At 35.7% G+C, this 25238-nt stretch overlaps 1 protein-coding gene across 2 annotated transcripts in view; it reads right to left on the reverse strand.

Moving 5' to 3' along the window:
* The window catches only part of RIMS2 (regulating synaptic membrane exocytosis 2), a 773533-nt gene extending 748295 nt beyond the window's left edge, over nt 1-25238 (reverse strand). For both annotated transcript variants that reach the window (XM_011931177.1, XM_011931160.1), the window contains exon 1: nt 24580-25238. In XM_011931177.1, coding sequence (XP_011786567.1) covers nt 24580-24755 — 176 coding nt within the window. In that variant the 5' untranslated portion in view covers nt 24756-25238. The remainder of the gene's footprint in view (nt 1-24579) is intronic.

Consider the following 25238-nt stretch of genomic DNA (forward strand, 5'->3'; position numbering starts at 1 on the left):
ATACTTGTCATCTTTCCTCATTCCTTTCTCCACTTCTAGCTTTCTGTCTGAGACCATTTTCCTTCTATGTGAATAACACTCTTTTTTTTTTTTTTTCTTTTTATTATACTTTAACTTCTAGGGTGCATGTGCATAACGTGCAGGTTTGTTACATATGTATACTTGTGCCATGTTGGTGTGCTGCACCCATCAACTCGTCAGCACCCATCAATTCGTCATTTATATCAGGTATAACTCCCAATGCAATCCCTCCCCCCGAATAACACTCTTTAATACAGTTAGCCTTCCATATCAATGAGTTCTGCATCCACAGATTCAACCAACCATAGATCAAAATATTTTGGGAAAAAAAAATAAAAAGTAATATTTATTTAAAAATACAGTATAACAACTATTTACATAGAATCTGCATTGGATATTGTAAGCAATCTAAAGATTATTTAAAGTGTACTGGATGATGTGCATAGGCTATATGCAAATACTATGCAATTTTATATTAGAAACCTGAGCATCCACAGATTTGGGTATCTGCAAGGGGTCTTGGAATTAATTCTCCACTGATACTGAGGGATAACTGCATTACCTTAAGTGTGGGAAGCTGGTGACATATCTCTGGTTTTATATGTCTGCTATGTCTTTTATTTTGCCCTTATTTCTGAGTGCTATTTTAATTGGAAACAAAATGCTAACTGTGCAGTTTTTTTCTTCAGTACTTTGAAGACATCAGCCCATTGTCTAATGGCCTTTATTGTTTCTGTTGAGAATCAGCTGTAAACATTATTGGGGATACTTTGAAAATGGCTACATTTTTCCTCTGGATACTTTTAGGATTTTTGTTGTTTTGGGGTTTTGGCAGTTATTGTGATATGCCTAGCTATGGTTTTCTTTTATTTCTCTTTCGTAATTTTACAGTACTTTGTGAAGTTATGGCTTGGTGTCTTTCATCAGTATTGAAAAAATTCTCAGCCATTATTTCTTCAAATATTCGGTATCAGTCTCTTGCACTCTCATTTTCTCTTTCTGAAACTCCAACTATACATACTCCCCATTTCTATTACTTTTTTTCTTTCTCCTACATACGGTTATATTTCTGTGCTTTATTACACATATTTTCTCATATCTCGTAGTTAACTATTTCTCTCTTCACCTGTATTTAATGCTGTTAAATACATTCAATGAGTTCTTGATTTCATTTATTGCCTTTTTCAGTTTTTTTATTTTGATTTTAATTTTCATGATGTACAGTGCTCTGCCAAAGCACTCATTCTTATATTTTGCTAGTCTAAACAGATTCATGTTTTAAAATTCAGTGACAGAACTCCATTATTTGAATCCCCTGTTGGTCTATCACTATGGTCTATTGTTTATCTTAGTTTCAGTTACATGGCATCATATAACTTATGTCTTGTATACCTGATTATTTTTGTATCCATGTAAGACATTATAAGTAAAAACTGTAGAAATTATTTGAGGCCTAGGATGGTATTATCTTCCATCAGAAAGAATTTACTTTTGCTTTAACAAGTAGCTAGAGTCATTAACAATCTTAAGTGTCTGTAATCTAATTAAAGACTATGATGATTCTAAACTGGTTTTCTTCTGTATGTGGATCATTCAATTCGCAGCTCATCCTTACTCCTAAGGAATCACCCTTCAGGTCATAACCCAAAGCCTGGCGGATTTAGCAAGCAATCTCCCTGTTCTGTGGACCATGAATTCAAACTGTTGCTCCATTAGCCCCACCCCATGAGTGTTTCAAAAGCTCTTCTTAGCTTCTCAGCCTCTTGGCCACCTCTACTGGAAACAGGAGATTCCCATAGTAGAAAGAGGCTTCAAATGCACAGCTCACCTTTTGGGTTTCCTTCTTCTCCAGGATCTTGTCCCCACAGTCTTCAATGATGTGTTAGCTCTCTGATACAAACAGATGATTTTTATATTTGCTCCAGCTTTTCTAGTTGTTCTCAGTGGAAGAGTTAGTCCAAATTGCCTAATCCACCATCATCAGAAGTGCACCTCTCAATTTTTCTCATCTGTAAAATGAGGATAATAATGACAACTTCCTCAAAGATATTATTAAAAGAGATCAGAGCGCCTGTTACATATTAAGTGCTCAAGAACTTTCAGGTATGGTTTTGAGCTACCTACTGCTAATTTAAAACAAGCTTCAATTAGTAGATATTTTGTCATGTTTGCCTGTCTAGTATCTATTCTCCTCTAATATCTCAAATTTTCTTTGAGAACTAGTCCTCAATTACTGAATACAGTCTTGATGTCAATCAAGGTGCCATACCCTCCTCTGTCCAAGGGTAGGTAACTAACCCAAGCTAGGCCAGACTGCCTCTTTCCATGTAATGTGAACTTTAAGCAGCAAATAGTGAAGCTGATCCATGTAAACAGTGGGTAGCACATTGAACAGGCCATCCATTAGTTTCTGCAAACAGCTATCCAGAGCTAACCTAATTTTTGTCTTTTCCAGGGACTAGTCAACTTTTCTTAGAGCTATTCCTTAGGGCTTACAATAACTTATTTTCTGTTAAAGTTAACAGGGGCCATTTTTGTTGCCTGAAACAAAAATACCTTGATACCTCAATGAAGAACTATCTCACTTTCAAAGTTTTTCTACCAGCCCCTGTAACTTAATCATTTAACCACAAAAAAAAAGAAGAGTTTTGACATTATTCAGAAAATTTGCAAAAATGTTTCTTTCTTCTTATTATGATTAAAGAATCAATATTTTGTAACTTCTTCCTATGCTGGCTTTATATTAGCTCTCAACGCATTCCTGCTCTTATTTCAGACTGTCCTCTCTAAAGATTACATTTGTCACACTCCCTTGAAAGCTGGTTTCTAACTCTGGGAAACACTGGTAAAAACTGGATGGCAGGAGAAGGTAAATCATTTTATTTTCTTCCTTCTGTTTCTAATTCCTGCAGGAGCAGTATCAGTATTCCATGTAACTCAGCAGATTGCCCATGGTCTCTGGTTCTAGCAGCAATTGCAGCACCAGATAACCACAATGCAAATTCTAGCTACTGCAACAACAGTGCAGTTCTGGCAGGGGTAGCAATGGGTGACTGCAGGCTTCAGCATCCTCTGAGGTGAGTTCAGCATCATCAACAGGACTATAGGCTTTCTGGATCAGTAGAAGTACAGGCTCATGGCATCCTGCAAAGCAGCAGCAGCAGCTTCAGGGGTAGCAGTAGTACTCCAACAACCTTAGCATCATAGTACTTATTAGCTGTTTAACACCATTTTTCTTTTTTTCTCTCCCAGCCCAAGGAGCAGTAGTGTCTTCCTGCAGTTACTGATCTTTTGATAAATTCATTGTCCATTTTCTGCTTCTCCAGCCCTACCAGGACTTTTGGCAACTGATTCCCTATGTATTAAATTTTCTTTGTTTAAAATATTTAGTGTGGCTTTTGTTTTCTTAATCACACAACTTTCGGTGGCATGGATCTCCTCATTTCAAATGTTTCATTTCAAATGTATCAGCACTATCCCACGAGCCAAAAGAGAAACCTTGTCATTTTTGTGTTTCTTGTCCACTCTTCCTCTTTCTCACTCATCCATTCCAACTCTCTATACTCTCTCTTCAACTCCTTTTTCTTTTTCTTCTTAGCCTATTCCTTAAGTATACCAATGACACCTATGTTGTTATGTATTTTAATAACACTTGGGGCAAATGAAGGTGGACCATTGTTAATTTAAACAATCAGCAGTTCAAATGCAAAAACAGAAAGTCCCTCTAAAACTATAAATCTTTATTAAAATATAATCCAATTTTTATTATAATTACAGTTGTCAGTACTTAGAAAATATTTTCCACAAACACCACAATTCATTTCTTGGGTAGCAAAATCATCTTAGTCCTGAAGACTAAAGGCAAGTAACAATTTTAATTACAATAGAAATTATAACTCATACCTATAGGTTGTACTTCACGTATCATTTCAAATCTATCAGCGCTCTTCCATAAGCAAAAAGAGAAACATAGTAAATATTTTAGAAAACAGAAACAATAAAATGTCAAGATATCTTAGCTCACCTGAAAAATTGAAAAAAAAAAAAAATCACAAGTCTTGGGAGACATACGACTTCATCTATTTACTTGGGATCACAAACCAAACTTCACATTTGTTCAAAACTGAACTGTTATTTGAGCCAGAAATCTACCACCTCTTTTGCCCTCACTCTAAAACACTATCATCACATCCCCCAACATCATACCCCTCAACCTGCCTGCTTTACATTGTCAGTATAATTAGAATAAAGCCAAATTCCTTGCCATGTCATATAAGTCCCTGCCTAATCCTGCCCCAACCTACTGGTCCATTTTCAACTTATCTACTTTCCTTATTCAAGACAGATATTTTAAAAATAACAAATGATCACAGAATGACTCAATCCTAACCCACCACACACACACACAAAATTACTTTAAGTCCATGGGCAAGACGCAAATAGCTGCAGTCAAAGTCAATCACATCTTACCTAGGCAAAGAATAGGTGGCAAATGAACTGATGCCCAATCCAAAATCAAATGGTGAATCTGCACAGTTTGGCAAGTAATGCATTAACACAGAATGGATACTGAAGACTCAAGACATCCTCTATGTAAAGAGTAAACAATCTCCCATATGTTTCTCCCGTTTTTCTCTCTCTCCCTCTCTCTCATACCGCACACACACGTACATGCACACACACATTCACACACACACAAACACACACATCCCATCATCATTCCTGGTCACAGCAAAATTATTAATTCCAGTTTACATTCAAGGTCAGTTTTTAAAGTATTCTTACTATGATTCTAAAATCCCGTCATTGTACCCCTTCATTTCTTCTATCAATCTCTTGAAACTCTTCAAACAAAGTGTCTTTAATTCCTTCATTAATTCATTACTTACACCTACTATGTTTCAGGCACTGTGCTAAACTCAAGGAGGAAAAGAACGCTATATCACACTCAATTTCTGCTCTCAGTCTCCACAAAAACGTAAGTTACCAATAACTTGCTTAACCGGTAAGTAAATATCTGTTTAAGGTTATAACTTATTAGCCATTCAGAAATTTTAAGGTTATTGTATTGTTATTTCCAATTTGGAAAAACATAAATAATAGATTACTCTTTTTCTAATGAACTAGGGACTGAAGAGAGAATAGAGAGTTGGAAAGCATCAGACACCCAAAGGAACAAGTCATTTGTAAGTGGTAAAAATAAAGGTATCAAATGGGAAAACAACAAAGAACACAAGATAAGTTCCAACAAGCTCACTACTTTACGATGACCCAGGCCTCATTATCATCAAATTTGGGCAGATAAATAGAAACCGCACTGCCATTAGTTACATTGCCTTAGAGCCACAAGAATCAGAACAACTCTGTTTAACATGACCAATAATCTTTTCTTCTATTTTACTGAGGCTATTTTAAAGAAGCTATATCCTCGAAGAATTTGTTAATCAAAGTATCACTCTACTCCATATGAGCTTAAGAAAAAAAACTGCTGAAATCTAATTATAATGACAACCTAATGGCTCTTCACCTTTCTCTTAAGTAGATACAGTAAAACCCTTACGGAAATCTTAATATTAGTTAGGTCTAGGCAAACCTAAGTCTGAAGGAATCCCCTAAAGACCAACAAAATTCAATTGAGCAACAATTTATAGAAAAGACTATGCAGCAAAATGGAGGAAAAATACTTTACCAAATGATATTGAAGATTTTTTCTTTGAGGAAGAAACTGTCCATTTAGGAAAATACTTTGATAAACCACTGCAGAGTTGAAAGGAAACTCCAACAGAAAATAGACTGAAAGAAAAAACATTACTAGCCTGATATTACAAAACAATAGAGATTGGAGAGTGGGAAAGAAACGAGAGAAGAAAGGTAGAGCAGGAAGAAGCAGGGGGCAACAAAATGGACATAAGTGGGTAGAAATGCTCAAAGTGTTTTTTTTTTTTTTCAGAATAAGAAAGTCTAATTCAATTTTGAATTATCCACTCTGTGGGAACCTCATCATCTTTATCCCCAAATCTCCAGAGAAATGCTACTAATGCAGCTGCCTGATATGAGTAAAATTTTAGAATCCAGGAAATAGGGTTATGTCCCACATTTGGCATAACACCAGAGCAGAAATCAAAGCAAAACACACAGCAAAAATGAATAGTAAAATGTTGAATATTTTTGTTTTAATTGCAGTGAAATTTTCTGCAATTACTGAAAACTAGAATGGAGAAGAACCCATTTAATTGAATATGGCTGGCATGTGACAGATGCTGAGGTAGATGGCTGAGAAAATCTATTCATGGAAGAAATATTTATGATATCAAGTAAAAAATTATAATAAATAAGCAAAATATAAAACTGTATATATACCATAACTGCATCTATGTAAAACATATGATACATACAGATAAAAATAGAGAGGAAGATGTAAAAATGAACAGTTGTATAGGATGGTGAGGTTACACACACTTTTTTCATTTTAAAAACTATTGTTATTATTGCATTTTTATAATGAAAATTGAGATAAAAATGAATAGTCTTCGAACTTTCTATGTTTATATAAGGTAATCAGAGCTCCAGATGAAAGTATTTGAAAGATGGTGATTTCAGTACTTAGAATGGTCAGAACAGAATATAAACTTAAGAATACTACTGTTTGCATAAAATTTGAAAAAGTCATGAACAATCTTGAAATATATACCTGTCAAACTACATGGTAAGTCCACAGCAGGACTTAGATGTGAATAAGCTTGTTTGCAGAATTTTTAGAACTATTTTTAAATTATTACTATTTTGAAACAGTTATGAAAATACTTTAAAATTATAATTGTCAGATTACTAATGGCAAGCAAAGAGCAAAGATGACACTCTGTTTAACTATTTTCAGCACATTGTTTATTTTTAAAAATGTTTAAACAAACAAAAAACACCTTCTTACCCCAACAGAGCAATTTGCTGTTATCAACAATCTCAAAAACTCTCTAGTAAAGACAATGTTCAAGGACAAATACTCAGATGAATTTCACCTGTATTCTTCTCACTTCCTCTCACTCTAGGCTCACCTTCTAACCATCAAGACTGACCTTCATATAAACAAATGAATCGAACTTCAGATGGGCTTGTAGACCACAAGAATAATAGTAGAAAAAGTAGCCTAAAATACATAGTATCTATTTTCCTATTAACATTTATTGAATGTCTTCTGTGTGCCCGTCACATTACATTTGCATCTCACCACAACCCTATGAAATAGTCATTGTTTTTAATTTGTAGATAAAGAGACAGAGTCCAAGAGATTAAGTGACTTGCTCAAGGTCACAAAATTAGTAACTGGGAAACTAGGATAGGACCCAGAGTTGACTAATGCCAAAGCCTTTCCTTACATACTCTGTACTGCCTTGACTCCTCGAACCAGCTAAGTAAATACAGGATTAGAAGGAAAATAAGCAGGAAAGCAATATTTGCAGTCATAAAAATCCAGTTACTCATAAAAAGCCATTTTAATTGATTAGATTTAGACTACAGAAATTCCCCTCAGCTCTAACCAGATCAATACAGGGTTTCTAAGAGGAAAAATTTTACTGAAAATATTATATTGTTACAGGAGCCAGCCTGAGTCTAAACCATAATGTTTCTCGCTCTGGTAAATTTAAACAGAGGTTAAAAAAAAAAAAGTAGTAAAGCCATAAAAACATGTACTGAGAGATCTGAGAGATCAGAACCCAAGTCAGAAAATAAAGAATTCTAAATTCAGGATTAAGCATTGCTTATTTTAACTGACTAAAAAAAGGTCCAGGAAAGAGAACCAGTATAGAATGAACTCCAAACTGGAAGGCTATAACAAGGATTAACCATGAATCAGAGAAATGAATGAGAATTGTGGGGTAAGAGCTGGGACAAAGCTGAGAAATGTGAACTGGAAGGGGTGGGAAAGAGAGGAGAGTGTTTGAAAACATTGGAAATATTGAAACATATGGTAAATTGTGAGACAGTTTGAGCTATGGCATGATTATATAAATTCCTGCTGCAAAATCTGGTGGCAGATTGGAAGCATGTGTTCCAAAACAATTCCATAAGATTTCCTATTGAAGTTGAAGAAAATGAGTAATGAGAGTTTTATGTCTTTAATGGGGTCTGAATTTCTTCCAAAGGTGATTTTAAAATGAAAGCAACACTGATTTGGTCCCAATTTCAAATATTTCAGGATACATAGTACATATAATAAATAAATTCACTGAATTGTTTATTCCATATTATGAAAGGGTCCCCTTTACTCCTTCAATGCTCCAAAAACAGTAAAAGTTTTATTATAACTATAAGATACATGAAAGGGTGGTATGCAAGATGAAGCTGGAAAAACAAATTGGAGAGGGGCTGTGAAGGACTGTGTATGCAAAAGGAGCTTGAATTGCATTCAAAGCAATAGAAAGCCTAAAAAGATTCTTTGGCCATAAAATTAATTGTTTAAATTTCATTTTTAAGAATATACTCTGCAGCAATACAGAGGACAAATCCAGAAGAGACACAAGATCCCACGATACAAGGCAGTACCAGTGAAAATGCACTGGTAGGAATTCTCATGCTAGTAAGCACTGGTAAGAATTCTCATGCTAGTGAGACTTTACACTAAGTCATCAGAAGTCACTTGTTAACATATTATAACAGGCCCTATCACTATCTCATTTCAAAACCTTTCACTACAGATCAAACATGCCAATAAGATAAATTCAAATTTCTTAGCATGACTTAGAACCATAGGTGATTCTAAATATTTAACAACTGATACAGCAATATAAAATTAATATAAAAATCAATATATAAATTAACATTAAAATATATTTTCTTTTTTCCAAATAAACTATAGATGTAGATATATAGATACCTGCTTTCCATATGACAAGAGTTACAACAAGCTTGTCCAACCCGCGGCCCGGAGGCCACATGTGGCCCAGAACAGCTTTGAATGAGGCTCAACACAAATTCATAAACTTTCTTAAAACATTATGAGATTTTTTTTTTTTTAGCTCATCAGCTATCGTTAGTGTTAGTGTATTTTATGTGTGGCCCAAGACAATTCCTCTTCTTCCATTGTGGCCCAGGGAAGTCCAAAGATTGGACACATCAGAGTTATAGCATAAATTCTTTATACAGTCATTCTAATAACTTGCAAATCATTTGTTCAGTTTTAGAAAGTGTCAATCTCTTAACAGAGCCATGGGGATATTTAGAAAAATATTAGACTTCTCTTGACATGTTCATAATTCAAATGAGAGTCATTAGGTCCCTGATACCCACCATTTTGCTACAACTTTAAAACAACTGGGCAGACTGTTGGCATGTCATAGTCACATAAACATCTAGATTGAGCCTGTACAACCCGCAAGCCAAAGGCACCTTTGAGTGTGGCCCAACGCGAATTTGTAAACCTTCTTAAAATATTAATTAGTTTTTTTGCAATTTTTTTTAAGCTCATCAGCTATCATATTAGTGTACTTTATGTGTGGCCCAAGGCAATTCTTCTTCCAATGTGGCCCAGGGAAGCCAAAAGATTGGATACCCCTGATCTAGCTCTGTGTTTTTCACAGAGACTGAAAGCACTGTGCCTCAGGACACTCCCCTCAAAATGCAGTTACCACGAAAACCATTTACACTGCAGCCTCTCATTGCCTCCACCAACAGGGCACAGCGTATCAGGCAGGCACTGACACTCCAGGCAGTACATGCCTTCCAAGGACCATGTTAATACATACCAGCAAGGTTACTAAGTTCCATAATTCTATAAGACTGCACTAGACAACATCATTAGATAATTTATTCTCTCCATAATATTTACTAATCTGCATCAAAGTGATTCAGTTTTTAAAAATTAGTGTCTCTGTACTGGTGCATACCAATTGAATACCAGTCCTGCATTTGATGCCCTTTGTAACTGACTCTCACCAACTAGCTTCACCTTCTACCACTCCATCCCTTCTTTCCATCTTCCATGCACCTAGCAATATAGGAATATTGGCTATTCCCCAAAGACACTATGCACTATGCTTTTCACAGTCCATTCTTTGCATATGTCTAAAATGCCCTTCTCCTCCATATACTTTTTTCTGCAAGGCCAGTTTGAATGTGATCTTTGGTTATAAAGACTTCCTTAAATCCTCCATGTTCATATACTAGCCCCTTCCTCTGTTCAACACTTGGTATGTAAGTACTTTAAAGCATTTATCATGCATTTGGATTATTTATTTACATGACTCTTTCCCACTAAATGATAAGCACCTCAAGGGCAAAGACTGTGTCCTATTCCTCTCTGTTTCCTAAATATCAGTGGCTGGTATAAAACAGATGCTCAAAATGCATTTGTTTAAAGGAATAACAAATAAATACTTAAACCAAAACAATCATTATCTTTGATTCCCTATGCTGTATTGCTGGAAAATTTTAGATGCAGACTTAAACATGTATAAGGGGATATCCATTGTTTAAATTCTTTTAGAGAGTAGAGTGTATATGGCTTTGTAGAAGCAGCACCATGTAGCATCTCTGCCCTGACCTTCCCATTGAATCATCTCAGGTAGTCTAATTATTACTTTTGTCCCAATTGGGTTATTATCACTGAAATTCATTGTCTTATATACACATGTAAAACATTTATTTTTCATATTCTCTTGTTTCTATATTTTTCCAGCACATAAAGTATGTAGGATTACTACACTGCATCAATAGCAACATCTAGTATTAGATGTACCACATAGGATATAAATTATTTTGTCAATCTTTTTATTGTTTGTATTTCCTTCTTTTCTTCCTTCTTTCATTCTGGTCCTCTTTATTTCTTTCTTATTGGCTTTTAATGTTAACAATTACCAAGACAGTCATTCGTGACAGAATTTCATAATGGACTGTTTTAATTTTAGAAATAAAAAATAATGTAACAATTTAATTAAATAAGTTCAGTAAAGGGACTGCAGACTTTTTTGAAAATATAAGTATGAGTACAAGTATGAAATTTTTGAAATTTTAGTTATTGAAGTAAATCATTATTTCAGCAATATAATACATTTCTCAAATTTGGGTTCCTGTACTTCTATAATTCCTCTCTTCCTCAAACTAAGTGTCCTGTTTGCATGAAGAAGTTAGTACCTAAAGTTATGGGGCCAATAAACAATGCCTGTGCCTTGCCACAAAGCAAGATTTTAACTTTTTTAAATGTCTGCAAGTTTAAAATAACAAAGCATAATACAGAACCTCTCATTTAGAAGTCTACATAGAAACTGCCAACTGCCAACACCATATTTGAAATCGATGAACCAAAAAGAAAAAAAGACAAAGAGCATGTGTCACTTTCAATGATATTAGTAAGTGTATAGATGGCACATGAGAGGATATAGAGACAACACTAACCAAAATTACTAACTAAAGTTTTCACTGCAGATTAATGAATCTATAGTTAGTAAACAGTATTAAGGTAATAACTGACACTAGAGCCACTAAAGAGGAATAACTAAAAAGGTATTTGTCCTGCAAAGATGTACCAAAAACAAAACATATTCAAATTGGTAAATTAAGATTTTGAAATATTAATAGTTATAAAATATTATAGAAATATTGTATAAATTTGTGATGACAAGTAGAAAAATTCTATAATCAGAGTTCATTCTGAAAAATCTGAAATTCAAGTAATATTTTATTTCCAGAGCTCTTGAATGTAAAATTTTGCCTTTAGATATGAATTCCACATCAAATGTTATCAAAATGAAAAATCTTATCAATTCCAAGCTGCTTCAGTTCCAATTACTGTTGGCTTTATATAAAGAAACAAGATCAGAATATTGTTCTCTGTTGTTCCATACCTAAGTTTGTTGTCTATGAAAGGAAAAGCTTTTATTTTGAAGTTTATGGGTTAAAAATATCATTGAAATTATAAGTTATTCTCACTGTACAGATCTGTTGAAAGGTAGTTATTGACTTCAAAAAATGGCTTAACTGAGTTTAGAACATCTGAATGAACTTAATAAAAAATTTTCATAAACTGTGTGGAAGTATATTAATGAATATGACAAAGTTTATAGATTCAAAGCAACAGTTTAGTTTCAGAATAGTGAGATTAAAGTGATAGTCAATGTTACAGTATGAGTGACAGTCAATGATAGTCAATGTCATTGATAGTCAAATATTGCAACATGAGTCCTAAAGAAAAATTATTAAGATGAGCAGAGCATCACATATACTTGTGGAATACCAACATTATTTTTAAATATTTTATGTTGTTTTTAAAGTTCAAATGGATTAGAATACCATTCGCATTATCAGAGGAAATTTCAATATTACAATTTTCACTGAAAGAAAAGGAAGTGAGTTAAAGAATATGCTAGCTTTGAAGTAAAATTTAAGGAGGATGAGTTTTCAAAAGTCTAATAGCATAAAAGCAGTTTCCATCAATCAGAAAAAAAAAAAGAAGTTTTTTGTTTTTTGTTTTGTGTGTGTGTGTGTGTGTGTGTGTGTGTGTGTGTGTGTGTGTGTGTTTGAGACAGTCTTGCTCTTATAAATGATGGAGCCAGGACTATTATCCGAATATCTAAATCTCATTTTCTATCCCCTATCCAAGACTGACCATAATGGGAAAAAATCCTATAGAGTCATTTCATATTACATATACCTGTAACTCCCCGGCCCAGCTCACCCAGAGCACTTGCCGACTGCAGGCAGCTTCCAAGCCCATACATTCTGGGTACATCCTGGGAAATCCAGTCTAAGGACGATGCATACGTCCAGGAATGACATGACCTGGACAGCAGGCTCCAGCCCTGTCACTTTCTATATCTTGTAAGAATTAGTTAATGCAACATTTTCAAAATGCAAAATTTAAAAATAAAAGTCTATTTGTACCTAACCTTCAAAAAAAAAAAAAAACTTCCTGCTGATTTAGCTGATCAGGTTCACTATGTTGCACAAATGACTAAGCTCATTGTCTAGTTTGACTTCACGAACTCAGAAGTGAAAGGCATCATCAATTTTTCTGTTGATACATTTTTCACTAAAATTTATTTTTTAGAAAGTATAAAGCAAATAAGACAAAATTGTAAAGGGGGAACTACAATTATCCTAAGGATTGCCCACTTTTCTAATGCCAATTCTATCAATCCTGTGATAGTTATATTTTTCAACAAATACTCCTGGTTCTCCCTCTATACGTGATAGGATTGCACTTTTCCACGCTGAGTTAGGTAGGCATGATAATGAAATTTGCTTTGGCCAACAAAATGCAAGCAGAAGTCGTATGCACACCTCTGAGAGGAAATTTTAAGAGATAACTTAGGATTCACCGCAGTCTCCCTTTTCAGCTGCTCAGAATGTTCCAGAAAGCATTTTCTCCACTAACCTGTGCCCCAGGATGAGGATGACATGGAGTAGAAACCCAAAGGGATCCAGAGAAAACATATAACGTCAAAAAGAAATAAATCTTTGTTGTTTTAAGGTACAAATATTGGGGATAACATAGCCTACTATAAATTTATTGCCTCTCAGCTCCAAATCCACCCTTCTTTGACCTGCTTTGTGATAGTGAATCTGGACTCTGTCACCATTTCTCCTTTGCAGTTGGCAAAATGTTAAACTTTGTCAGTAGAGGGAGCTATAGTGACATTAAAGGAAAAAAGGACTTCAAGGTTCCAGGTGTTTTATTGTTTTTGCTACAGCACATGGTTGCCAGGAGCTTATAGATACCCAAGTTTCAGTGGCACCCCAGCAGAGAGTTTCTCAAGAAGTCTCACTGGCACCCTAAGAGGTGGCTTCCCAATGAGTTTCCTAAGCACCTCAGCCAGCTTCTCAGCAAGTCCCACCAACATTCCCACAGATGATGTCCTGCTTGCCTGCCACAGCCTGAGACAGCTCAGTGGGCCACAATCACATCCTCCAATGAGGGCTGAATCTCAGCCTCAGACATGCAGGAGAGGCTTCTCTGAAATTTGTTTCTGTCGTAGGTACTCTACCTCATCCCTACAAGAGGGCTGCACCTGCTACAGGTAGTAATCCTTTATATTAAAATGTCCCTGTTCAAATTACTGTTATAGTTTCTATCATGACTGGACTCTGATATCTAGTCTACCCTAACATACTGTTAACTGCAACATAAATTTACATTAGTAGTTTTAAAGAAAAATCTTGGATTACTTTCTTTTCCTACTTTATTTCATAGCTCTTTTAATCTTTATATGCCAAAGTTAAACAACTGATTATATCCTAAACCCTGTCATGAAGTTTAATCATAACATACAGTACTGTACATCTTTTCATTAAACCAGACTCTTGGGTAAAAATTACAAAAAATAATATATGAAGGCACACTTATGTAGAGTATGGCTATTCAACCAAACATGCCAAAAGAAACTACTTCTTGTGGAAAAATTAAATTCAAATATTTACTTACTCATACTGGAATATAAAGCTTTGCTGTGTCTTTTAACATGACCATCGGATAATGAAAATACTGCATATGAAAATATTTCAATGACTCTTCACTATGTTAGTCATATGGTAAAATTATTTACTCCTCTCCCTATGAAAACAAATACAAGTATTAACTAACATGACTACTACTTAGGAATAGTACTTAATCTTTATGTACAGAGCACAGAACAATTCACACTTCTTGCCCCCAGTCCCTCCACCCCAAAAAAATCAACATTTTAACTCTGGAGGAAACTGTTAAATAAAAAGTGGAATGCAGATTGGCGGTAATTTGAGGGCAATATACTATTAGAAACTATAGTAATACGTATATAGTAAAATATTATTTCAGAGATATTATGGAATTTGTATCTCTGAATACAAAACACACTTTAAAAAATAAGAGTAGTTCAGTATCTACTTTATAAAAAATATATATCCAAATTTATATCTACTAGCACTCTTTAGTGGAATGTCGTAAGGAGAACAAATGGCCCCCCAAAGATGTTCTGTGCTAATCGCAGGAACACATAAATATGTTTCCTTATATGGCAAAAAGAACTCTGCAGATATGATTAAAACAGGGAGATTATTCCAGAATATCTCGGTGAATTCAAGCTAATCACATGAGTTCTTAAAAGAGAAAAAAATCTTTTCTAGTTGAGGCAGAGAGAGATGCAATGACAGAAGAAAGGTCAGAGAGATGGCATCGTGATAAAGATTCAAAATACCCCATTGCTTGTTCAGAGATATAGCAAGCTACGTGCAAGTACCAGAAAGAGGGCTTTAGGAGGTAAGAACAGTCCTAAGCTGAATAGCCAACAAGAATCTCGGTCCTATAACTTAAAGAACACAATTCTTTCAACAACCCAAATGAGCAAGGAAACAATCCTCCTACAGTTTCCAGAAAGAAATGCAGCCCTGCCTACACCTAGATTTTGGCCCAGTAAAAAAAAAAATGTGCTAATAAAAGCATTAATTAATTCTTTCAGATTGAAGACAGCTTTTAGTTAAAAGGAATTATGTGTGATAAAACAGATTTTCATCTATGTGCCTGGGAAGCAAAGTATTATAAAAATGATAATAGATACCACATATGCCAACAAAACAAAATGAATGTGAGCACCACCTCCATCTGTCAACTGAACAATACCAAAGCACCAAACACCACTGTGGTTATTCTACTACCTAGTTATATTGTTTAGTGTATCCTTTTTCCCTAGTTTTAGCCTCCCAGAAGCCTAATTACAGGATGCAAGAAACTACCAAACTATTTTTCTCTTCGAGCTGAACATAAGCTTCATTGGAAGAAAAAAATGCTAAAGGGCATTCCTCCTGTGCCTAAAGGAGCATTTTTCCAGTTCATCTGTTTAGCAGAACCTATCAAATTATTTGTATTATATACAAATACTAAATGTTTATAACCATATAACTATACAAAAGTTGTGAATTCCAAATGCCTTAAAAAGCATTTAACTAGCACCATGTTGTACGAAAAATAATAGAGTTTTGACAGGTATACATAATATAGATATATGTTCATAATATATAAACTGTATTAAAGTTGTTAGTTCTTGGCCAATTAATTTATACTATCTAGTTGTCTTCAGTTTTGTAGGTTACCCATATTAGAAAGAAAGTAGGTAAAATAATATATTACTCCTGTGTCAAACCTACCTCAATTCCTATTTCTGGAACTTTCCATTACAAAACCCAAAATTTATCTCCCTTTTATAATACAAGCACTTTCTGAAATTCTGCAATAATTCAGTAAGCTAATATAAAGATGCACAGAATCTTCACCGACTTCAGCATGTCATTTCCACAACTAATCTCCTCTCTATATTTTCCTAAAATACATGCACATTTCCAAAATTCCCTTAGAGGTGATACAAATATATACAGGGAAGGAAATTTGTTCTTGCTAAGCCTAACATATAAAACAAAGATTGTGTGATAGTTTAAAATATACAAAGAATGAAATAAAACCAGAGGGTGAGAAATTCATTGAGACTAAGTTATCAATGGAAGTAGGGAATATTCAATAAAAGGATGATAGTCCTGAAGTTCTGCAAAGATTACATGGTGTGAATATATCCAGTAGAAAAAGTTTTATAAACTAAGATATTAAGAAGGGTTCCTTCTAATTATGAATGGATTCCAAGAGCCCTAATCTTCCTTTCTCCCCTTTGTTCTTTGTCCCTTTTCTTCTTTCTCCCTTTTGGCCCTTTTTACTACCATCCCATTATCCCAAGTTGTAGTCACTTCTAGTACTCATATCAATGTTACAAACTCTTTAGAATAACTAAAACAATAAAATAAGCCACTTCACAACTGCTCCCTCAAGAGAACACTGGTCCTGGGACCAGATGACTTCACAGAGCTAACGATAAGTGAGATAAGCAGATACAGGCAGATACATATTATGTACAGTAGTCAGTTAAGCAAGTCTGGCATCATATGAGTTTACCTGACCCTTAACACACAACCGTCAAATCCTGGCAATTTTGGCTCCTAAATTTTTCAGAAATCTGTCTTGACTCTCCACCTCCACCTCTACTGCCTTATTTCATCATATCTTCATCATTTATTACCTAGATTACTGTAAGAATCTCCTAAATAGTGTCCTTATCTCTAGTATTACACCTTCTAACCAATCTATTAAATGAGAGTGTTTTTTGTTCCAACAGAAGTCTAATTATATTGTGTCACTGCTTAAAATCGCTCCATGACTCCCTATTGCCAAATCCAAAGAATAGCATAGAAGGCTTTTTAGGGTCTGAACCTTGCCATCTCTCCAGTCTCCTCTATTGACGCATCTCCATTTAAACCTGTGCTCTTCTGAACCACTTCAAGCAAATTTCTTGACCATGTCCTGCATCGTCGTCTTCTTTGGTTTGTTTGTTTTTGTTTTTGTTTACAAATGAAGGGTTTTGGGGGCAAAGAGGAATTGAGAGTTTTAGGATTTTTGCTTAGAGAACAATCTGCCCAGTTAACATCTACTCATCATTTGAGATTCAGCCTAGATGGCATCTTCCCAGGACTGAATCAGGTGCTCCTCTTGTAAAATATATCCATGATACACTGTAGTGCACAGTAGTCTCCTTGCACTTACCACACAAAATTTTCATGTGGTTTATCATGTTTCTTACAATAAACTCCTTAAGAATTACCTAATAATAGTTAAATTATTTCAACACCCAGAGATATCTGCATTTCATTGGGTGACTAGAGAATACAAAAGTTTTTAATATCTAGCAGTGAAACTTTCAGATATTTTAACAAGACAAACTATGTGACACCATGTAATACAACACAATATAATCAAGCAATACCACAGAGGCAAGAAACTACTAGTAAGATTAGTCTGACATATTTTTTACTATGGTTATAATGTACCAAAAACACCTTACTGGTATTTTTTCATGACACTTTACATTTTTATGTGTTCATATGATTATGGTTGGCCTTAGATGGTCTGTCCCTGGAGGGCATGAACTATTTCTATCCAAAGCATTCTGTGTACTCCTTATCACTCAGCTGTGCTAAACACAATGAAAATGTATTAATTCTCTTAATCACTTTTACAGCCAAATTTTCCCTAATTCCTAATATTCCTTAAATTAAAAAATGATCTCTATCACAATGTTCTTCTGGTTTCTAGTCAAAAAAGATATGCTCTTAGTCCAAAAGAAAGATAAGCTGTAATCATACACAAACACTGTAAGTTTCCTTCCATGGAAAATACGCAAAATTGGGCATGTTTAAAAATTACATTTGATTTCAAAAATAAGGGCACTACTACATGAGCAAATCTTTTTTTTTAAGATTATTGGAGTTCACCTTGAAAGCTGGTACCACCTAGATGAACATAGCATTTCATTCCCAGTGTGTGTTCATTCACCCAATTAATATTTTTGAGTACTACTATGTGTAAGGCATTGTATTAAATTAGAAGTTGAGGCTGCGTTAGTGAACAAAACAGACATGGTGTGTGCTCTCTTTGAGTTGATAATCTAGCAGGGTGGACAGACTATAAACAAGTAAATAAATCATTATAAATTTTGAGAAGCATAATTAGGGATATACAAAAGGTATTGTTATAAAGAATAATGGAGAGAATCTATGTAAGAAAGAGTGGTCAGAAAAGAGCTCTCCAAAGATCCAAATTTGAAGCTAAGCCAGAAGGATGAGAAACCAGCAATCATACAAAGCTTACGTGTTTTTGAGGGGTGATGTGAAGTTCTAAGTTCTAATACGTGTATTTGAGGGGTGATGTGAGGCATTCTAAGTTCAATAACCATACTTCAGAATTAGCTTAACCTAATATGGTTCTCTGGGTTCTTAGATATAATGTGAATAAGACAAACACGTAAATACAGATTTTAGTTAAATAATAGAGTAAAAAGTTTAACCTAGAAAAATTTAAAGTCAATTACAAAGTAGTTTCCACAAGTAAGTCCCCTCAATTCACCTTTGACTATGAGTATCTTGCCAGTTACCAATAACTTGATGTCAGTGTTATTTTCACTGCTACGTCTTAGTTATCAGGCTCCTTAAGAATGGTATTTGCTGAGGAAACTACTTTCAAGTTGTCACCCACCCTCTCCCCATCCCTACTCTTCTAAACAAATAACAAAGTCACTTAAAAGCCCTCCAGGCATATTTTGACTTCTTAATAGACAAGGAAAAGAATCTCTCAATTTTTAGAAAATAAGAAAATTTCACCCAGCAATCCTATGATAATACTAAGGTTTCAAGAGAGCTAGCTATATCAGTTAACAATAATGATTATTTACTGTACAACTACTTACACCAGGATACTTAGCCTATAACAATCACAATCCTTCAAAATAGGTGTTATAACTCAAATAGTATAGATGAGCAAACTCAGAGTTTAATAATATAAGCAAGACGTTACCATTATTAATTAGTAAAGTGTCAAGTCAAAATTAATCTGGTCTATCAAACTTGCTTCCACTACCTCTTTCTTCATCGCACAATACAATTAGTTCTTTATAAAAATCTATTGTCAAGAGGAAGATATTATTTAATTGCCCTTACTTTAAAATATAGAATATATATAAATTTGGGTACTTTCTCATAAAATGTAAATCAATTTTTTGTTTGCTTGTTTTCTTATAAAATGTCTATCAATTTTTTAAAATGCATTTTGAATCCTTAAAAACTATAGTTTTTCACTTTTTTGGCAATGGCAACATTGGTTTACATATGCAATGTTTATTTAAAAGTATTCATGATTCAATTGGTAGTTTTTAAAAATACTAGAATAGGGAAGGTCATTCTAACAATATCACAAACCCAAAATCCATAAAACAAAACTATAATAAATTCAAATTTTTTTAACCCTGACCAGCAAAAAAGGCATAAACAAGGTCCTAAAACAAATAACATGTAAATCACTAAAATCTCTAAAAATCACTAAAAATTACTAATAGAAAAGGGAATACAAATGGCTCTAACCAAATTTTTTTAAAAAGGCTCTCAATCTCTCTAGTAAGAAAATTGCAAATAAGTCTACAGTGGCATCTTTTTTACTAAAATACTGGTAAAGATTGCCACACACTAAGTTGGCAAGGATGTGGGAAAGTCCCCTTAGTACACGTCACTTATACGCATTTCCTCTACAAAAGTAAATTTCACAATATTTATTAAATTTAAAATATACTAACCCTTTGACACAACAACTTTGTTTCTAGGAATCTGTCTCAAATATACATTCATACATGTAGGAAATGTATGTACATTTAAATTACATACCATACATACTATATCCATTAAAATTAATGAAGCAGCTATACAGTCACAGATGTGGAACTGACCTCCTACAAAGCAAACTGTAGGACATATTTGTGTTTTTACGTTTACATCCATCCATATATACATGTATGAGCACACACATACACACATATACAGATACACACACAATATTATATATACACATGCATTCTTATGCATAGACTGTCTCTGGAAGAGTAGACAATATAAAATATACTAGTAACAGTAGTTGGCTCTGGGTGGGGGAAATAGGTAGCTAAGAAACTTGGGGGCTGCAGGTGGCTCACACTTGTAATCCCAATACTTTGAGAGGCCAAGGCAGGAGGATGACTTGAGCCCAGGAGTTCAAGACCAGCCTGGGCAACATAGGGAGACCTCATCTCTACAAGAACAAAAAATAAATTAGTCAAGTGTCATGACACCTGCCTGTGGTCCCAGTTACTCGAGAGGCTGAGGTGAGAGAATTGCTTGAGCCCAGGAGGTCGTGGCTGCAGTAAGCCGTTACTGCGCCACCTCACTCCAGCCTGGGCCTCACAGCAAGAAATACCCTGTCTCAAAAAAAGAGAAATTTTATTTCAAAATTTTATAAATTTACTTTGGAAAATACTTTTAAAATTGAATTATTTTAAAAAATAGAGAACTGCTCACTATATATGTGTTAAATATATATACTAATTGTTACCCTAATGTATCAGGAAAAATTTTACTTCTTGCCTTCTTTTACTTGGGGAGCAAATTAACCCTTTAACAGAAAATCTAAACTATGAATGAAAATATACACATCAAGAAACACATAATTTCTAATTTGTGTTACAAAAAGCTTATCTGAAAGGCTATGATATGTACATGTTAGAAATTCAGTATTGACTGAAGGAATACTTCTCTATTGATTTAGTGGGTTTGCTTTCCTCAGACATTTTTTCACAATTACACAAAAAATCCCACTGGAAATTCAACTTTTAATAAATTATGCTTTTCTTTCAAACAGTGATTCTTCATTGTCCCACAAAATTGATAAGCTACCTCATTAACATTACCACAATTCAAATAAACAATTTATTAAGTACTTATTATGTGCAGGTGTTAAGGATGTTGCAAAACACAAACTCAAAAAAAGGGTAAATTTTGATTCTTGCCCTCAAGAAGTTTACAATCTTGAAAGATAAGACTTAAAAACATTAATCATTCAGATATCTTGGAAGATTGAAAAAAAGAAAAACCCTAGTCAGTAAAAGGACATTATAAATTTTACTGATAAATTGAATTAGCCAAATTAAAACTGCTACAGGAACACATGAAAGGATTTTTTAAAGTAATTACTGATCGGGGTTCTACTGAGATTTTTAAATGCTTCCAAAATTATAGTACCTTGCTCACATGTAAAATGGTATTATTTGATTATGATAGACTTCCTATGTGGATGTTCAGCTGAACTTTGAAGAAATTACTAATAATTAGGAGTAGTTTTTAATTATTCAGGCTCCTAAGGTGAAAGATAATAACAACGGTCTCAGTTTTGATCATTCAGTTCTCTTATTAAAAATATCTCAAGCATGAAACTTTTACTACATGCATATTTATTTAAAAATTATATACATCTAGGTATTGTCATCTATATATTAAATATTAATAAGGTTCAAATTCCTGCTCTTTCTCCACTTTGCATGAATACTTAATATAGCCACTGAAATTCATAGATCATGCAAAAATATTTTTATCTAACCATTGCAATATCTTCACACATCAAACGTACTTTTTAACATAATTGTTAAAAGGCAGCAAACACGCATTTAAATTTCAGTTTATTTTTCTCTCTACTCTTAAAATACATGTTAACTTCCAATGTAATGAACAGCACTAAAAAGAAACAAAGGATAGTAATGACCAGGTAAGTGAACCCTAAAACTTCATGGGAAATAGTAACCACTGAAGAATGTTAGTATTATTTTTCTTATGTATGTGTTATTTAATACTCAATATAGATAATGTATTATTTAGTAAACCATCAAAATCTTCAAAACGATTTTTGTCTCTCATTACTATAATTCCATTATAAAGTCTATTCATTTCCTCATTTCCTTGCCTACTCTTTTATCAAAAAGAAATGAAAAACATTTAAAACCAAATGCCCAAATATATTATGCTTTAACCTCCAAATAACTGTTTGTTAAAATAAATATAACAAGAATTGTGAAACCATGAAAGCCATTTTGAGGTACAACCCCTTCCTAAGACTAAGTTAGGAAGCAATGCAAATAAATATTTAAAATAAATCTGAATATATATTTTTCATCAGTGTAATTTTATAGATTGTATGAATATGTATTTAGAGAACATCTGTTTCTATCTAAACTATGTAAATATGAATATGTAAATATTATATGTATTTGAATAGTATGTAGGTTTACATACAGATATAATATATACACATGTAGCTACCTGGAAAACCCTTTTACAACATCTCTAACATACTGTTCATTTTGAATAATCCTAACACTTAAAAGTCCACTTAAATTTCTATATTAAAACAACAAATAAACTTAGAACTACAGTGAACTAGCCACATAGTATTTCTACTATGAAGAAATAAAAACACATTTTATATTTAAATAGGTTAGTCAAAAAAAATAAAACTACATTTAACTGGAGCATCATTTTGGCCACACTGATTTTTATCAATGATAGTAAAAGGCAAAAGTTCATATATTTAAATATCAAACTGCAAGTCATCAAAAGCTTGGCATGGTTAGCATACAAAATAAAGTCAGGCACAGTAAGAAGCATGCTCAAAAAGCTTCTAAAAATAATGCTTTATTCTTCCAATAGTTGGAGTAAACTGCTTAAGTCTCTTAATTTCTTCATATCTCAAGGCTGTTAATAAATAGCATTCCCAAATAAGTATTCAACCCTAGAAATTAGCTTTCATGAAGAAATTCTTAATTTCAGTTATGTCAGGAACATATTTGCTCTTTTAGCCACCCAATATTTTGTGAGAAATAGTATCTTTCTCTAAGATTTATGAATATTTGTTACTATAAATTATTTAAAGTTGTATTTTTCATTAAAATACGAAAATATATACCTATTGACAATGAAACCTGTTTCTTTATAAGTACATGAAAGACAACCAAATTCAACAACCTGCTTTTAAAATGTACCTGAGGTGAGTGTATTAGTTCCTTCACAGAGGAACTCTAAACTTTCAATTGTATATTTCTGTAGAGAATATGGGAAACGTATAATTGATAAAACGCAAAAGAATCATCTGAATAACTCATTTCAAAAAAAGAAAAGAGCCAAGTTGGAAAAACATAAAAAGGTTACACATCTTCTGAACCACCTCTTTCACAAAGTAACTGAGAAATAAAATAACCATAAAACATTCAAAAGCAAACCTTGTAGAAACAAATCTCTTTGCTAGACTAACCAGAAAAGGAGTCTCAGAGCTAAAGATAACCCTGTCTGGACAGTTCCCTGGTGCTGAAGTTCCAGAGCCGGTAAACGGATGCCTGGGTGCTGCTTTCACTCCTCCCACCCTCGGAAAAACCCGGGCTGTCAAGACTGTGAGCACGAATAGTAGAACTTCACAAGGTAGGGAGTATCCCAAACTGCAGTGATGGTAGGAACTGGAGTCTCTTCAGGATTAAACAGATTTACTAGTTGCAAACAGGAAGAGCAGGAGAGTGCAGGGTGTTAGCACTCGCCGAGGGGGAGGGGCTGGAAGATGGCGGCGGACGCACACCCACCCGAGACGCGACAGAGCTTAGGCCCCTCGCCCGCACCGCCGCCCGATGCCCGCAGCCACCGTGGGCAGCCCTGCTCTGTCCCGCGTTGCTGGTAGAGCCGCCCCGCGGAGGCATGGGACCAGGGTAGCGTCTGCATCCCCTGCCAGCGCGCCTTCGCCTGGGTCCGGCCAGGGAGCACCTGTGCACGGCCATATTGGATTCTGTGCCCCAGTCACAGCCTCTGCGCGGCGGGAAAGGAAAGGTTACGCGCAGAGCCTGGGTTCAGCCCCAGTACCGCTGGGGCCCCGGAGCCAAGATGACCAGCGGGGAAATACGGAAAGGCGCCAGGGAAAATTACACCGCCCTATGGCTAGCCACCCTCACCTCAGCCGGCCTTGGCGCCCTCCCTCCCCGACACACACCCCCGCGCTCAGACACCCAGAAAACAGCCCGGGCGGCCGGCGCTGGCCGCAGCCCTCGTGGCCTGGGCGCCGCCGGCGGGAGGGAGGGCGGCGAACTGGGGCGCGCAGGCGGCCGCAGGGCAGCGGCCGAGGGGGCGGAGGGCAGGGAGAGAGGCGGGAATATGGAGCCAGGTCCTTACTTGAGCACGGACTGCTCCTTCTCCTCTTCTTTCTTCTGCCTATCCATGACGGCCAGGATGATTTTCCTCTCCTCCTCCGTGAGGTGGCTGAGGTCAGGCATCTCGGGCTGCAGAGGTGGCTGAGAGGCCGCCGGGGTGGGAGCCGGGCGGCCCCGGGGCCCGACAGGAGCCGACATGTTTGGTGGAGCCGAACCACCCTAGGGAAGCGGGGAGGCAACTCCACTGGCAGCAGCGGCACCGGCGCGGCGGCTGGGGCAGCCTCCAGCGCTGGGACAAATACATACAAATCAATGGCTTTCAATCCAAGGCGACAGCCCCCCTCCCCCAAGAAAGAGCAGGGGGAGGGGAAGGCGAGCGTGTGGGGAGGGAGGGCTGAGGAGTGCGCTTCGGGAAATGTTTCTTCTTGCCTTGAGCGATGGGCAGTGAAGTGAGCGGTTCAAGGGAAAGGGGAGCTGGAGGCCGGGACGCGGAGTGCGCGGAGAGGCGGAGGAGGGTGGTGGAGTAAGGTGGCGGAGACAGCTAAGGGTGGGGTGACTGGAGGGAGCAGGCGGGAGGGCGACAGGCGGACCGGGGCCCGAGTGTGTCCGGCAGCAGTCGGGGCCGGGAGCGCGCGCGCCGCCTCGGAGGGGAAGGGGTGCCTGCGAACCAGCCCCCCGGGA

Source organism: Colobus angolensis, unplaced genomic scaffold, assembly GCF_000951035.1.
Source record: "Colobus angolensis palliatus isolate OR3802 unplaced genomic scaffold, Cang.pa_1.0 Scaffold121, whole genome shotgun sequence".
Lineage (NCBI taxonomy): Eukaryota > Metazoa > Chordata > Mammalia > Primates > Cercopithecidae > Colobus > Colobus angolensis.